Source organism: Leptodactylus fuscus, chromosome 1 (genome assembly GCF_031893055.1).
Source record: "Leptodactylus fuscus isolate aLepFus1 chromosome 1, aLepFus1.hap2, whole genome shotgun sequence".
NCBI lineage: Eukaryota > Metazoa > Chordata > Amphibia > Anura > Leptodactylidae > Leptodactylus > Leptodactylus fuscus.
This window is the reverse complement of record NC_134265.1, coordinates 75,485,564-75,500,424: the sequence shown is the minus strand read 5'-3', so window position 1 is coordinate 75,500,424 and position 14,861 is coordinate 75,485,564. Positions and strand designations below refer to the sequence as shown.

The 14,861-nt window shown below is 39.6% G+C and overlaps 1 protein-coding gene across 2 annotated transcripts in view; it reads left to right on the top strand.

Annotated features, from left to right (window-relative positions):
- TRIM36 (tripartite motif containing 36) overlaps positions 1-14,175 on the top strand; it is a 49,694-nt gene extending 35,519 nt beyond the window's left edge. For both annotated transcript variants that reach the window (XM_075272246.1, XM_075272247.1), the window contains exons 3-10: positions 4,069-4,394; positions 8,183-8,329; positions 9,443-9,538; positions 9,834-10,087; positions 11,028-11,149; positions 11,961-12,251; positions 12,457-12,754; positions 13,653-14,175. In XM_075272246.1, the coding sequence (XP_075128347.1) occupies positions 4,069-4,394; positions 8,183-8,329; positions 9,443-9,538; positions 9,834-10,087; positions 11,028-11,149; positions 11,961-12,251; positions 12,457-12,754; positions 13,653-14,007 (1,889 nt within the window). In that variant the 3' untranslated portion in view covers positions 14,008-14,175. The remainder of the gene's footprint in view (positions 1-4,068; positions 4,395-8,182; positions 8,330-9,442; positions 9,539-9,833; positions 10,088-11,027; positions 11,150-11,960; positions 12,252-12,456; positions 12,755-13,652) is intronic.
- Positions 14,176-14,861: the final 686 nt, after the last annotated feature.

The following is a 14,861-nucleotide window of genomic DNA, read 5'->3' as shown; positions in this document are numbered from 1 at the left end:
ATGTCACTGACTTTAAAATCCTTAGTATGTTTATGGGTCCATGCACATGACAGTGCATTTTTTTTTTTTTTGGCCCAGGCTCATTCATGAAATGAGTCAGTAGAGGGTGCGGACAGTATACAGATGTGATTCATGTCCCATCTGTGTATTTTTTTTCAGACTTGTACGTACACACATCTGTGTTCATGTGGCATTATTCATTTTTTTTTTTTTTTTTTTTTTTTAATATAGAAGAGGTTTTAAAATACTCCATTCTGATGCTTTAGTTACACAATGCTTGCTGATTCTGTCACGATTTAGGTGCAGAATTCTGTGGGGCTGCCTGAGATAGATTAATGCTGTACTTTTCAGCAATCCTCTAGCGATGAAAGGAGCTGCAGAATGTGCACACACAACTGCTGCTTCATTCAGAGACTTGGGAACCCCATTCTGGCAAATGGTGAGGTTCCCAGGGGCTGGATTTCCACCTATCAAATGCCCATCCCCATGTGTATATTGGAGAGGGGATAAGGTTAAATTCTAACATCTATGCATAAAGAGATTGTTCTATAAAGTGAATTTTTCTACTGTTCACAGAGCAGCTGTTACATCGGGTGTGTGTGGGGGGGGGATTAGAATCCTCTTTATCTTTACAATGAGGAGGAGTATGAATGGTGCAGTGGACATAATCTGTGGGCCTGACAAAGGTTGTCCCAACTGCAGGTCCTATAAGCATTAAATGGAAGTGGCAATACACATGTTCAAGGTGCTGAGGAAATAAAATTTTATATATGATCGCACCAGTCTAGGCATAGGGTGCTCGCCAATGGGTAAAGGATTTGTCCCATTCAATATAACGCCAAAAAAGCAGGTGGCACACCAAAAATTGTGAAAAAAGTGAAGGAGGTTTATTGCCTCATACTGCGACGTTTTGGCTCCAAGAAACCGGTTTGAGACAGGCTTTTGGAGCCAAAACGTCATAGTATGAGGCAATAAACCTTAACCTTTTTCCACAATTTATTTATATATAGGCTTTTTTTTTTTTTTTTTTTTTTTCTTTCAAAAACAAACCAAACCTTCCCCTCTAAACTTTGAAATGAAATGAGTGATGGAAGTACCTGGGTGCTCCCAGCAGACAGGATACCGTCTGTTTAGATGTAAACATGCACAGGCATCCTATAAGTTTCCTAGTATCTGTAAGAAAGCCATTGCATGAATGTTATATCATTTTTTTTTTTTTTTTTAACATTCTTTAACTTCCATCTTGTCATAATTCATGTTATCTGAAATGGTTTCCAACAGAATGAAAGTCGGCAGATGTTTTGCAGTGACTTCTTTACTGTGTGCGCCACTTCTTCATGCGTCTTTATTTTGGTGTGTGCATGCGTCTGTCTTATGTGTTTGCAGTTGAACATTCATTGGGGCAGATTTATGAAAACCTCTAAAATAAAAACTTTGTTGCCCGAAGCAGCCAACCATACTGCAGTTTTTATTTTTCATGGGGACAATAAGAAAGCATTGCTCTGGTTGGTTGCCTTTTGTTTTCAAAATTCTCCCCCATAGTGTATGTATATATTTTTTTTCTTATTGTGCTAATCACTTTTTCCCTTTCGAAAATCTTTATCGAATGATAATTGTAAAACACTATAGTGAGGTCCAAATTCAACACTTCACAGCTTGTATGTTGCTATAAACATCGCTCAAAGTAGTTATACTGATAGGAAGTGGTCCATATTAACTGGTCAGGACAGACAAAGGGTAAAGAAAAAACAAACTCATAGGCTGCAGTCTCAGGGAGCCTTCACACGGAATAAACGTGCATGTATTTTTGCAAAATACATGTGTAAAAATAAGACTCCCATTGACTTCAATGACTTTTTACCGGCGTATTTTTACATGTGTACAAAATATCATTGAAGTCAATGGGAGTCTAATTTTTACACATGTATTTTGCAAAAAAAAATTTTTTGTCAGGAATGGATTGGGCAGATGGGAAATGTATAGTAAGTACATATACTTCTACTATCACCCATTGTGGCATCCACTACCGCCCATAGATGATCTCCCTCCTGCTTGAACATCTAGAAAACGTTTCCATGGATCTAAGTGAGTTGGCTCTGGACTATTGCTGCCTTTTGCTATGCGTATGCTATAAAGGATATTACTAAATGTTAACAGACCGGAAGAGAAGCTCAGACAAGATGGCAGCCCCCTTAATAATGTACAGATAATAGAATTAAATTAAAATGAAAAATTAAAAACCAATAAAGTGATTCATTCCTTTAATTTTACTGAAGTTTTCCTAAAAATATTAGCTAAAACTTGCAACAAAGCCATTAGGTTGTATTACGCAACATTAGGTAAGTGGGCACATAACACAACAGCACTCAATCATGGGGGATGTTGGAGAGAGGGTCGTGGACAGCTATCTAATGTATATGGTCAGACTCATAAGTGTGGTCTGTTGACTGGATGTTGATCAATTGTAAGTGGGCTTTTGTCTTCATGTTCATGTGTCTTGACAAACTTTCAAACTCCAGAATCACATTCAGTCTATGCGAATGCTACCCACCTAAAAATTTGGGGAAGGAAGGACATCTAAACTTCCAGATGCTGTCTTGACATCATTTTCATGAGCTATTGCCCAGAAGATGGCTACTTGGCCTAACTGAATAGTCATTTGTCAGTGGTCTATAAGATGTTTCCTCTCCAATACTCTACTCAGTCTTAGTCTCCGATGCTGAAAATCTATTTCTCAAATATAATAGATTTGACATAATGGGCTTTTATAGTGGCTTGTACCAAGCTAGTTTTATAAGGTTGCTGGGTTGGGTCCTGAGATGAATAATTCTGGTGCACCTTTGAAGTTGAGTCCTGTATATAACCTCCCTGAGAATAGTCTTTTGAAAATGGTTCAATTCAAGTCTTGTAGAGTCGGGTGGTGACAACAGCGACATAACGTTGGGGGATGAGGTTATGTCAGCTTTCTGCCGTTGCCTTGGATATTCTTGTCCAGCATTTAGCAAGAATCTGAGGAATTTTAGACTTTTGTTTGGATTTTAGCTTGGACCATTCACCCAGGGTGGCAAATTAGAATTGTCTGTGACTACCAAGTGTGGGAACAAATGGCCCCCGCCAAGTTATCTTTCTGTTTGCAAGTTCATTTCAGCATAAATAAGTGTTCAGTTTGGGAAATATGGCCTAAAGATACCTTTACACTGTCAATTGACTGACAGCGGTTACTACCGACTTCCCCCTCCTATATGTGCACACTTGACTTGGTTGGATGTGCATGTGTTCTCAACACAGAGATGGAAAAGTCATCCGAGCCTCCTTATCTACAGTTAGGGGAGAGAAAGTATAAAAAACCAAACCACATAATCTAGTTGCCTTCTGTCACACAGGAATGGAGAAGCATTGTGATCCTGAGGGTGTTGCAACTGCAACTTCTAGCCCCAAAAATATTGCAATCCTGAATAATTTTGCAGCTAAATCACTGTTGCAGCACCTTAAGGGACACAATGTGACTCCAATCACATGCAATGGTAAAGGAGTCACAGGCAGAACATTGCAACCTTTGCGACAGGAGCTGCAGCCAAAGTTCCTTTATTGCTCTGTCAGACATGCAGCCGATAAGAAGGATCACCCTGCTCTCCTGAATGACTACTAGATTTGTTCTTCTAGGACAACATACTGGTGCCCTAGTCTAAAGGGACTTCACCAGTGACGGGTCATCCTCTAAATCTCATATTTTAATGCAAAAATTGAGTGCCTCAAAATTAATAATTTACTATAAAAATTTTTTAAACCTATACCTTTTTAGGTAAAGGAATCCGCATCTGTCTTCTTTTAGGTTGAATATGCCGGTCTTTTAAAGGTTTGTATAATACCCCATGTCTACAGACTCCAGTATCACAATTTATTTGCCCTTCGACCTTCTAAATACAGGTGGAAACCATTTGTTCTTGAGAATACTTGCATGCAATCTGTTCATTTCCAATGCAGTGCAAGCTTAGAAACAAGTAGTGTATTCCTTGGTCGCTGCTTTGCATTTCTTAATTCTCTAACCAAAGTTTATTATCTTTCTAGGGTCTAAGCGCAATTCTTTAACACCCAGAATCACTTCACTGTCGTGCCCCGGCTGTTTACGTGATGTGGACCTTGGAGAGCGAGGCATTAATGGCCTTTTTCGGAACTTTACATTGGAGAATATAGTAGAGCGCTACAGACAGGCGGCCCGCGCTGCCACTGCTATCATGTGTGACTTTTGCAAACCTCCAGTCCAAGAATCTACAAAAAGCTGCATGGATTGCAGTGCTAGCTTCTGCAATGAGTGCTTCAAGATTAACCATCCATGGGGAACCATCAAAGCCCAGCATGAATACGGTCCACCTACGACAAACTTCAGACCAAAAGTGAGTTCTCTCCTCTCTAGTTCTCTGTAAATCGTTAATTATATAGCCGTTACCCATGCTAGAAAAAAGTCACCCTGATCATGTGACTTAAGGTGAAAAGTTGGATAAGGAAAGCCTTTGCGAGTAGACGGTAATATTCCAAATAAAATTCACCAGTGTGTCCTTTTTTAAATGCGGTATCCCAGCTTAATTTATGACCTAGCCTTAGGATAGATCATTGGTTGGGGACTGACATCTGGGGCCTCTGCTGATCAGCTGTTTGAAGAGGTTTCTTTTAGTGAGGGCTGCAACTCTTTCACTGCTTCACAGGCACGGTCACCTAAACAAATGGCACAGCGATGTAGTTTTACTTGATTGGAACTCTTCCCCCTCATACCTTTTATTTGTTAATCCTCTCAGCCATTTTCTGAATTAGCCGGCTTTTATTGATATGCTAATCAGCCAGCAACGAGCACTGGAAGTTCAGTGAGCGCTGTGTGTATAGCACAGGCTGCTGCTGACCACTCATCGGCCTCCCTCTATGTACACACAACAGTGCGAATTGTGGCATAACTTGCGACCAAAACAATTGTGCATGCTATACCTCAATTGCTGCGTTTTTAGACATTAGTTCAATTGTGTTGACTATATACATACAGTACAGCACTAACCATGGACACTTTTGTCCTTGTAGGGCTGCACTCCCAGCTCGGACATGTTAGAATTTATTTTTATTTATTTTAATATACAAATCTGTAATTCTAAATAAAGCACTAAAGTAAAAAAAATACAAAAAATACAGCCACGGCAATAGACGTGAAAGAGCCAGGTGGTGGTAAAGTTTGTGATGTACAGTAGTACTTTATTATGCATGGTGTGATTTGCTGGTAGCTGTATCTGTGTCCAGAATGTGGATGAAGGGTGATGAGGAGCACAATGCACGGCCGGCCGGCTGACAGTCTGAGACAGCTATGTGTAATATCTCTGGGACTGTTACCAGGTAACATAATAAGGCTGGATAGAAAATCAAGAGACAGTTGCTGAGGCGGCTCAGTTACAGGAGACTGTCTCGTGTTCATCATGACGTACATATGTGCATGCAGTATTAGAAAGCTCCTTGGGCCTTATCTACATTAGTGATTTTCATCAGAGTGCAGTTCATATTTTTTTCATGCTCTTCCTGCCCACCTTCCCCCTGCTTTAGACTTATCAGTTTGTTAGACTAAAGGGTCTTAAAGTCGTTTAAAACTAACTTTGCACCGTTTTAGTTTGCTCGTGTGGTGTGTTTGTGTGGTGTGTTTGTGTGGTGTGTTTGTGTGGTGTGTTTGTGTGGTGTGTTTGTGTGGTGTGTTTGTGTGGTGTGTTTGTGTGGTGTGTTTGTGACATTAAAATGGGAACTGGACAAAAAAAAGGACCTTCTCACAGATGAAGTGTACGGATTTTACGAAGGTCACTTTACACTGTAGGTTTTAGTCTCTGTATGTGAATGGGATTTGTACTGTACTTTGCAGTGGGTTTTGTATCCCGCAGACTCCTGCTGAATGGGATAACCTTTATCTGTCTGACATTTCTCTTTTATCCCTAACCCACTGAGGGATCTCTAAATACTATATAGGCCATGAGCAGAACTTGCTCTAGAGTGTGCTTAATTCATTATTATAGAGCCGAGAGCTCCTTTTGCTTTTAGCATATGGCACATTATATTTTCATTGGTGTGTATGTGATCTGAAGCTACAGTAAAGTCATTGCCAGTTGTTAAGATATTAAGTTTCTATGTGAACAGCACACCATCTGTTCTGAGTAAGATTAATATGTTATATATTCAGTGCATTTAGAGATCAGTCCCATTACGGAGTTGGTGATATAACATGCATGTCTTTTATATTACGCCTACTTTTTCTACTCGGATCCACTTATTTCATTGAAGATCCAGTTGCTTAGGCTAATAGTAATAGTAGTAATAATCTAGAGATGAGTGAGTAATATTCGATCGAATACTACAGTATTCGAAATATTCACAGTAAATATTCGATTCAGAGCCAGCGTTGATTGGCCGAACCTATAGAGGTTCTGCAGCAGGCTCGTCCTTGCTAGTCAGGAGAGCTGGCAGCTTGCTGTTATGAGGGAGCTGACTTATCAGCATAACTGCAAGCGCTGTGCAGTTAGAGCACGGTCCCCATAGACTATAATGGGGTCCGTGCGCTTTAACTGCACAGCGCTCCTCCTAAACACTCTCCTCCTGCTATTCGTGGACTTGGTGACTCTCCTTTAGTCGAATAGTGGTTTCCCCTGAAACAAGCATTTCTTTTTCCCCCTAGACTATAATGGGATTCGATATTTGATCAAGTAGTCAAATAATGAGGCTCTACTTGAAACGAATATCGAATCTCGAATATTTCACTGTTTGCTCATCTCTAGTAGTGACCCTTTAATGACTCCCTGGGAAGGGTCTGGTAACTGAATATTTCACCAGGGAGCAGGAGACTGTCATTGACCTCTGCTGTGCTAATGGCATTTATTGTTGATGCACAGAAAAAGAAAATATACAATACTATAATTTATCTACGAGCTGTTTCTCTTTACAGTACTTTTATCCATTTGCTCCAATCTCATTGTACCAATGTTTTGCTAAACTACATGAGTATTGTAATTGTAAGTGACAGAAAAAGGTGCATTCTAGGTAATATAAATTCATTACCTCTCTCTCCAGCCTTGCATTCTGCAGGCACATACATATGGTACGGCTAATTTTAGAACTGTTTCCATTAAGGCTTGACACATGAATGAGCGGTGTAGTGTTGCTGGACCATATATGGGTTTTACAATCACCAAAAGTCCTAAGTCTAAGAGGTTACACATGGTGAATCCTTACTGCAACCCCACACATATAGAACACAAAATGTCAACTTGTTAAGCTTTTATGTTATGAAAATATGTAAATTTCTTACAGCATAGATTTATATTAAATTAAAGTTTTTGTTTTAGTAGTTTTTTCCGGTGGGTGTTTAATTATTTTTATACAGTATTCTGAATATCTTTCTATTGAATTTATTTGCTTACAAAAAAAAGTCCTAACACCTGTTAGTACCTGTACTTTTTTTTTTTCTTATAGTACAGAAAGGGAAATTTTTATTTTTTTTTTGATCAAAGAAACTAGTGGCGACTCCTATGCTATTGCCCATAAGGCCTTGGTATTAAGTATTTATTAAAGGTCAAGATTCTTTAGTTTTCTAGGAAGAGGCAGAGAGACATGTGAGTCATCATTGCTATACATGAACGATCCCGTATGTATACCATACATACATACATACAATAAAATAATCAGGAATAGCAGTAAAGCTTTGTTCAAACTACTACTGTTGTGGTTCCCAGTATAATCTGGATCCAGATCTGTCACAGACATTAATGGCACCTGACTAACCCATTGATGTGCAGTCCTGTGGGGTTCTGTCATGGTCCCCATTGCTAAGAAAGAAAAGAATAGCTCAATTCTTCCAGTAAAGCTAATACAGATTTAGACCAAACCTCTCGAAACTTGCATAAGCGCAGCCTAAGTCAGTAGGTCTTAATGGTGGGGGATAAAAACTCACAAGCTGCTTACTACTTTACTCCTAGCTTATATAGCAATTCCCAAAACACTTGAATTGCTCCCTATTAAAGAAGCTTTTCGTATGACCAAATATGTTAGATGACACCTAAAGCAATGGAGGAACAGATGAACTGGCCTAAGATCAATACATGCTAACCAAAGTATATTGTGTTTGTCAGGCACAGGTGCTATATAACCTCACAATATGCTGTATTTCTAGGTGCTCATGTGTCCTGAACACGAGACTGAGAAGGTGAATATGTATTGTGAGATTTGCAGGAGACCGGTTTGTCATTTGTGTAAACTGGCAGGGGCACATGCCAACCACAGAGTGACCACAATGAGCAATGCCTACAAAACTCTGAAGGTAAGCCTGGCAACTGGAAGTGGTGAATGTGTAGGATGATACAGCTCTACAGAAAATAACAATCCATGTCCAGAGACTCAGTGTTGACACTGCTATAGTGTTGTGACTTGTGGTTTGATTATCACACGTACACTTCAGACCGAAGGTGTGGGTATTCTTTTCTTAACTAAAACAAGAAAATTGAGGTAGGTGTGTGTGTTAACCACTAGCCTTCCTTTTATGTTGATGGAGAGAACAGTTCTGGTTTGTGGGCGTACATTGTTCCTAGCATTGTACAGTCACCTCCCCTGACATATGTCTTGTTAAATAATTTCCATATAACATAAGAATTTGTGATCCTATATGACACTTTGTTGTGCTGTTCCCCTTTTATTCCTATTAACATGTATGACTAGGTTGATGGCGGAAAGAGATACCAGTGGAAGGTGTATCTTGGACATAGTGACCCTGGCAATATATTTGGGCACCAGTTAGCCAAGCAGTCAGTCTACCATGTGGTAAATCCATGTGGGATTTGTACTGTACATGGAACATATGTAGACCTAGACTATGTACTGAACACACACACACACCCCCTATGTATACCTCATGTGCACAAAACATTTCATTTCTGGGACACAAATGGCTCAACTAATAAACTTCTTGATGTCAGCCGACTACAGGATAAAACTGGTCTGTGAGACGCCAGTCTTAATACACATTCCCCTTAAAGTACTCATCATAGTTTAGGATGCACAAGCTGAACTAGAAGCAGAACAGGAGCTGATGGTACGTAGCTGCTCATCCTAAATGTCCCTACATACAGATACAAATGTGGGTAAATATATAGTAGGTGAAAAGTCATTGTGGGCAGTAGAGTGGCTATTGCTGCCATATCTAAACCATTAAAACAGAACAATACTGTATAGTATATTGTATGACACTATAACTGTTCTTACAACCGGACAAGGAGATGACTTCTCTAGTATTCAGCCTTGGATATCAGTAGTGTTTGTACTACCCAATACAGCTGTGCACATGGTCCAGTTGCGTTATGGTTTTAGCAGAGCTCCATAGACCTTTGTTTAATCTATTTTATTTTTTTTTTTCTTCTCTATATCTTGTCCTCTACAGGAAAAGCTTACAAAGGGCATCAGTTACCTTATAAGCAAGGAAAGTCAAGTGAAGACCCAGATATCAGAACTGGAGATCTTGATTAGAAGAACTGAGGTATGTGATGTGGAGACCTATGTAATACAGAAGGGTTTTGTACATGGCTATATGGGATTGTATAAGAATACTTGATTTATTCTCAGTGTCATTGAGTTTGTGCTGATTCTACTTGCAGAGCTGTGATACAGCCACCCATTGGCAATGGTAGTTTAGATCAGTCCTACTGTTTACTGCCCACTGTAGGTGGGCATTACAGATTGTCTGGCTTGTGTGTTACTTGGTATGAACCATTTTTCTTTGAATTATTGATTCAATTTCAAAATATGAGCGTTAAATTTTTCTTGTCTTTTAGAGCAACGGCGATCGTGCTGTAGAAGAGGCCACGTACAACTTTGATAAATTATTAAATATCTTAGAAGACAGAAAAGAATTTGTGCTACAGTCTATCAAGAATTCCCAGTCTTCTAGATTAGAGAAGTTACAGAGTCAATTGGAAGAATATCAGGGCCTTTTGGAGAATAATGGCCTGGTGGGATATGCTCAAGAAGTCTTGAAGGAAACTGACCATTCTTGCTTTGTTCAAACTGCGAAGCAGCTGCACACCAGGTACATTTATTTTCCTTTACATCTTACATACACTGTTGTCTTCTCCAAGCTATGGGGGAGGTTTATCACGAAGGGTGTTTTACTTTAAAAAAAAAAAAAAAAAAAAAAAAAAAAAAAAAAAAAAAAATTTTGCTGCCAAACTTATCAAATGTTGCATGATGTTTGATAAGTTAGTCACGTCTGTAAGTCTAACACTGCTGTTCTGAGATGCTGCTATTCCACGTTCTACTCGTGATAAATCAGACATGCGGACAGCTAGGAAGGCTACACACATCCACTTCTTAAAACTGGAGTGAATTGTATGAAAATGCAAAATGACAGTTTTTGTGCACAAGGATTGACAAATTTCCCCACTGTATTTCAGCTGACTGTAACTATACGCCCCTCATTTATACTTGGCCCACGTGTCCAACACTAGCCTACTAGAAGGAGAATCGCCCATAGTGCTGACAAAATGCTACTATTTGGTTGTGTTCTCTACAAGAGTTTGGTCCCTCTTAGGGCTCATTCACACGGGCAATAGGGGGTGGATTTTGTTGCTGAATCCACGTCTTAATCCGCCCCCCTCACAATGGAGTTTTATGTAGACTGCCGCTCACGGAAACAAGAAGCGAGCTGCCCTTTCTTCAGGTGGACTCCACGACTGGTTCAGCTCTGGCATCTGCCTCGCGGCAGCACACTCCGGCCTAGGCCAATTCATTTGAGCCTACTCCGTAGGGGGAAGCTGCGACAGTCGTAGCAGGTGCATTTTGGCCCTATTGTGACACGGCTTCCCGCGTCATTCTCGGGACCAAATCCGCCAATCCGCTCCTTGTGTGAACGGGGCTTCATACTTGGTGTTACCGTGAGCCTCTTCTCAATGTATAATATAAGTTGTGGATTATTATTAATTTAATTTTTTTTTTTTTTTTTTTTTTTTTTTTTTTTTTTTAATATACAGAATTCAAAAAGCTTCTGACTCTTTGAAAACCTTCCGCCCCGCCGCTGATGCCAGCTTTGAAGACTATTTTGTTGATGTTTCAAAGGAAGAAAACTTATTGAATGACTTATCTTTCTCTAAAGGTAAATTTTACAAGTTTTCTTAAGGGATTTTCCCACAAAGTGAAGACTACAGGACCTTACTCCTGCTCCACTTTCAATCTGAGCACACAGGGCTGAATATGGACAGGACTGGTGGAGGTTGATGCTTCCATCCCCTTCATTGAGAATGCCATAGCCAAACTAGTGCACTAGGCTATCTCCAGAGCTCCCATTCAAGTGAATGGGAATGCCAAATACCACCAGGCTCGCCCACATTCAGCCTAGCTGTGCTTTAGTTGAATGTGAAATGGGAGAAAGGTCCTGCAGCGTTCTTTGTAATGGGACAAGCCATTGGAAGTCTAGAATTAAAACTGTTACATGATAGAATGTATGTAGGTTTAGGAAGAAATTTGTACATGGCTATAACAAAATAGTGGGTATCCTCTGAAATATTCAACTGTTGCAGTGTAAAGTCATACTTGGCTGTTTATTATAGCTAGTAATAGTATTCACAAGTATATCCTCTAAATAATAGCAAAGGATTTTCAGTGAGAACATAATAAGTACATGCCACAGAATAGCAGAAGGCCCTAGTAGTCCCATGTTTGGTACCTGCATTATCACTGTTGATACATCACTGGTACCCACATCACATTTATCCTGGAAAACCCCTTTAAGTGTATGAGCATCTGACCAGTTGTGATACACTAGTCATTGCTTCTCTCTAAATCTTCAAGGATTTGATGGCTACTAATGAGTATCATGGATTGTCTATATTCAATATTTTAATCTTTATTACTTTAATGCCCTTATGAACTTTAATTATTAATTTTTTTTTTTAAATTATCCTTAGCTCTAGATGTTCCAGAAATCAACACCGATGAGTGTAAGGTGTATAACAACACAAAGATCTGTTGGAATCAGCCAAATGATTCAGGCCTTGCGGATAGCTATGTCCTTGAGTATCGGAAACTTGACAAAAATGTAGATCCTTCATGGAATGAAATCGAAGCTGCAAGTACAAGTAAAGTCCTCTCCGATTTAGACCTCAACAGCTCCTACAGTTTCCGAGTGCAAAGCCTTAAGGGTTCTGTCTGCAGCCCTCACAGCAAAGAAGTCGTCCTCCAGACACCACCTGCTCCAGGTAAACCAGGAACTGTAATACAGAGCACTTCTGTTCTGCTCTGACTAAGAAGAAAGACAGCACTTCCCCAGCAGAGCACTTAAAGAATAAGAGTTTGGTAGTGTTATTGTATTCTTCTCAGGCAGATCTGCAGTGATGCATGTGTTTCTTGCCTGCACCCTGCAATATGTTTTGTGATAACATAACCCCTTCTTATTTTTTGCAGTGTTTAGCTTCCTGTTTGATGATAGCTGTGGCTTCAACAAGGAGCACCTCATGCTTAATAACAAAAGGAATGTTGTAGAAAGTGTCGCCGGTCAATCCCTACTACTCGGAGCAGAACGTGTGCAAGTAGGATGTTACATGTGCCTTGATTATATTATCGGCGATGCTGGCATCTCTAAAGGCAAGCATTTCTGGGCATTCTCGGTTGACTCCTACTCCTACATGGTGAAAGTTGGAGTTGCGTCGGACATCAAGCTGCAAGAATGGCTCCATAACCCTCGTGACATTAGTAGTCCAAGGTAAGGTGTTCTTGTGTTTTTTTTTTTTTTTTTTTTTGGTTTTTTTTTTGTACCCATTGGAAGCAATACCATGCTGCTGTCCTGCTTTGTGGTTTCCCTGCAATCCCAGTGCCTTCTGGTCCCTTTCAACATAGAGAAACAATTGATTCGAAATGCGACCCCCTCCCTCCCGCAGCCGATCACCAGTATTTTGGCTGTACATTCACACTTTCATGTCTATAGAGTCCAAGAAGTAGGTGGTGAAAGGACAGTGAGGTATTACTGCTTATGTGTAATACAAAGGTGATATAAACTAGTTTAAGAAGTTTTTCAGCTGAATGTTGAATTTATTTCTCAGCAGTCCCCTTAGACGTGACATTCCTTATTTACGATGGAATGTGATAAAAATATTAACTTTGCTTCTAGCAAAACACATTAGTTTGTTTGCACATAAGCTGTTCTCCCAGCAACAGATCTGCTTCAGTCTGGAGTGTTGTAACCAGACTTGGGTAAGACCACCCTTGGAGGTTATTCTGCAGCCTACTGAGCTAATGGTGTAAAAAAGCAAAAATTACTGAGAAATTAATTTTATGATGAATGGTACTAGGGTTATATAGTGACTATGGCTTTGACTCTCCTTGCATGACCAAAGTAGACAGACCCATTGCAACCCCCAGGGTGCTGCATCTAACTTCTAGACACAAAAAATTTGGCACGACTGGAGATATATATTTTTTTTGCAAATAGGTTATTTGCAGCACTCTCTGGATCGCAATGCAACTCTACTCTACCTCTATATCCTCTGACATAGCTGAGCCTGTACGAGTATATTTGATAACCCTCCTCCGAGTTCTGGTGATGGTTGCAAGTAACAGGAAAAACTCATAATTTTTTTATTTTTTTTTTCCCCCCCCCTCAGATACGATCAAGACAGTGGTCATGACAGCGGAAGTGAAGATGTTACCTTTGACACGTCACAACCTTTCACCTTAGCGACCATAGGAATGAGAAAGCTTTTTATCCCCAAGGCATCTAATGTTTCCACCACTTGTGGAGAGCGTGTTATCCCTCTTCCTGGCCGGATTGGGGTTTGTCTGGACTATGAGAAAGGCAAAGTAGGATTCTATGACGCCACCAATATGAAATGTCTATACGAGAGAGAGGTGGACTGCATCGGTACAATGTATCCAGCGTTTGCATTGATGGGAGGTGGAGCAATCCGTTTGGAAGAAGTCATTACTGAGAAACACTTGGATTATTCCAATGAAATGTAACGCCAGACAAACCAGTTGTCACGTGTTTATTATTCGCCAGAGTTCTCAAATACATTTCAGAAGTCGTCCTTAGTGCGTTGTTTATGGCGAATTCTGATCATTTTAAATGTCATTCCACTGTCTGTATTTTAGCTTAAGGCAACTGGAATACGCCTTCAACTACGATATATATGTTTCTGTCCCTTCAATGACTCTCGTTTAAAGGGCTTCCCCCCCCCCCCTTTAAGACTGAAATGTCAGGTTTTAATATCTAGAATAGTTTTAATTCTAGATTTTAGGTGTATCTAGCGAATTACTGAGAAAATGCTCTTAATCGGAACCATTTTCAAGTGTCCTTGATCTGTAGCCAATATCACATATTTATGTTGTAACATAGCTTCTTCTTTTTTTTTTTTTTTTTTTTTTTTTTTTTTTTATTATATTATTATGAAACTCCTTCACAGTAGCAGTCCCCTCATTGATGGAAGTGCTTTTAATGTATTCACTGGTGGGGAGTTGGCGGTACAATGAATGTTTTGTATTTATTTGACATGTTCTGTTTCTTTTTTTTTTTCCTTTTTTTTTTTTTTGTGTAGTGTGAATTACTGACTTTACCACCATTCACTAGAATGTTTTCTGAAATGGTGTTGGTGTTGTATGTACTATTTATGATGTGTGAGTGTCGCTGATCACAAAGTCACTAAACACACTGGACACAATACTACTACTACTGTACTTGCACAATACACTGTTGATATATTTAGTTATGGCCACAAAACCTTTTAAGTAAAAGGGCTATGCTTGTCTACACTGGAAATGGATTTTATTTTTCCAGGTTATATTTTGTCTCAATAAAAATAAAGTACGGTTATTCT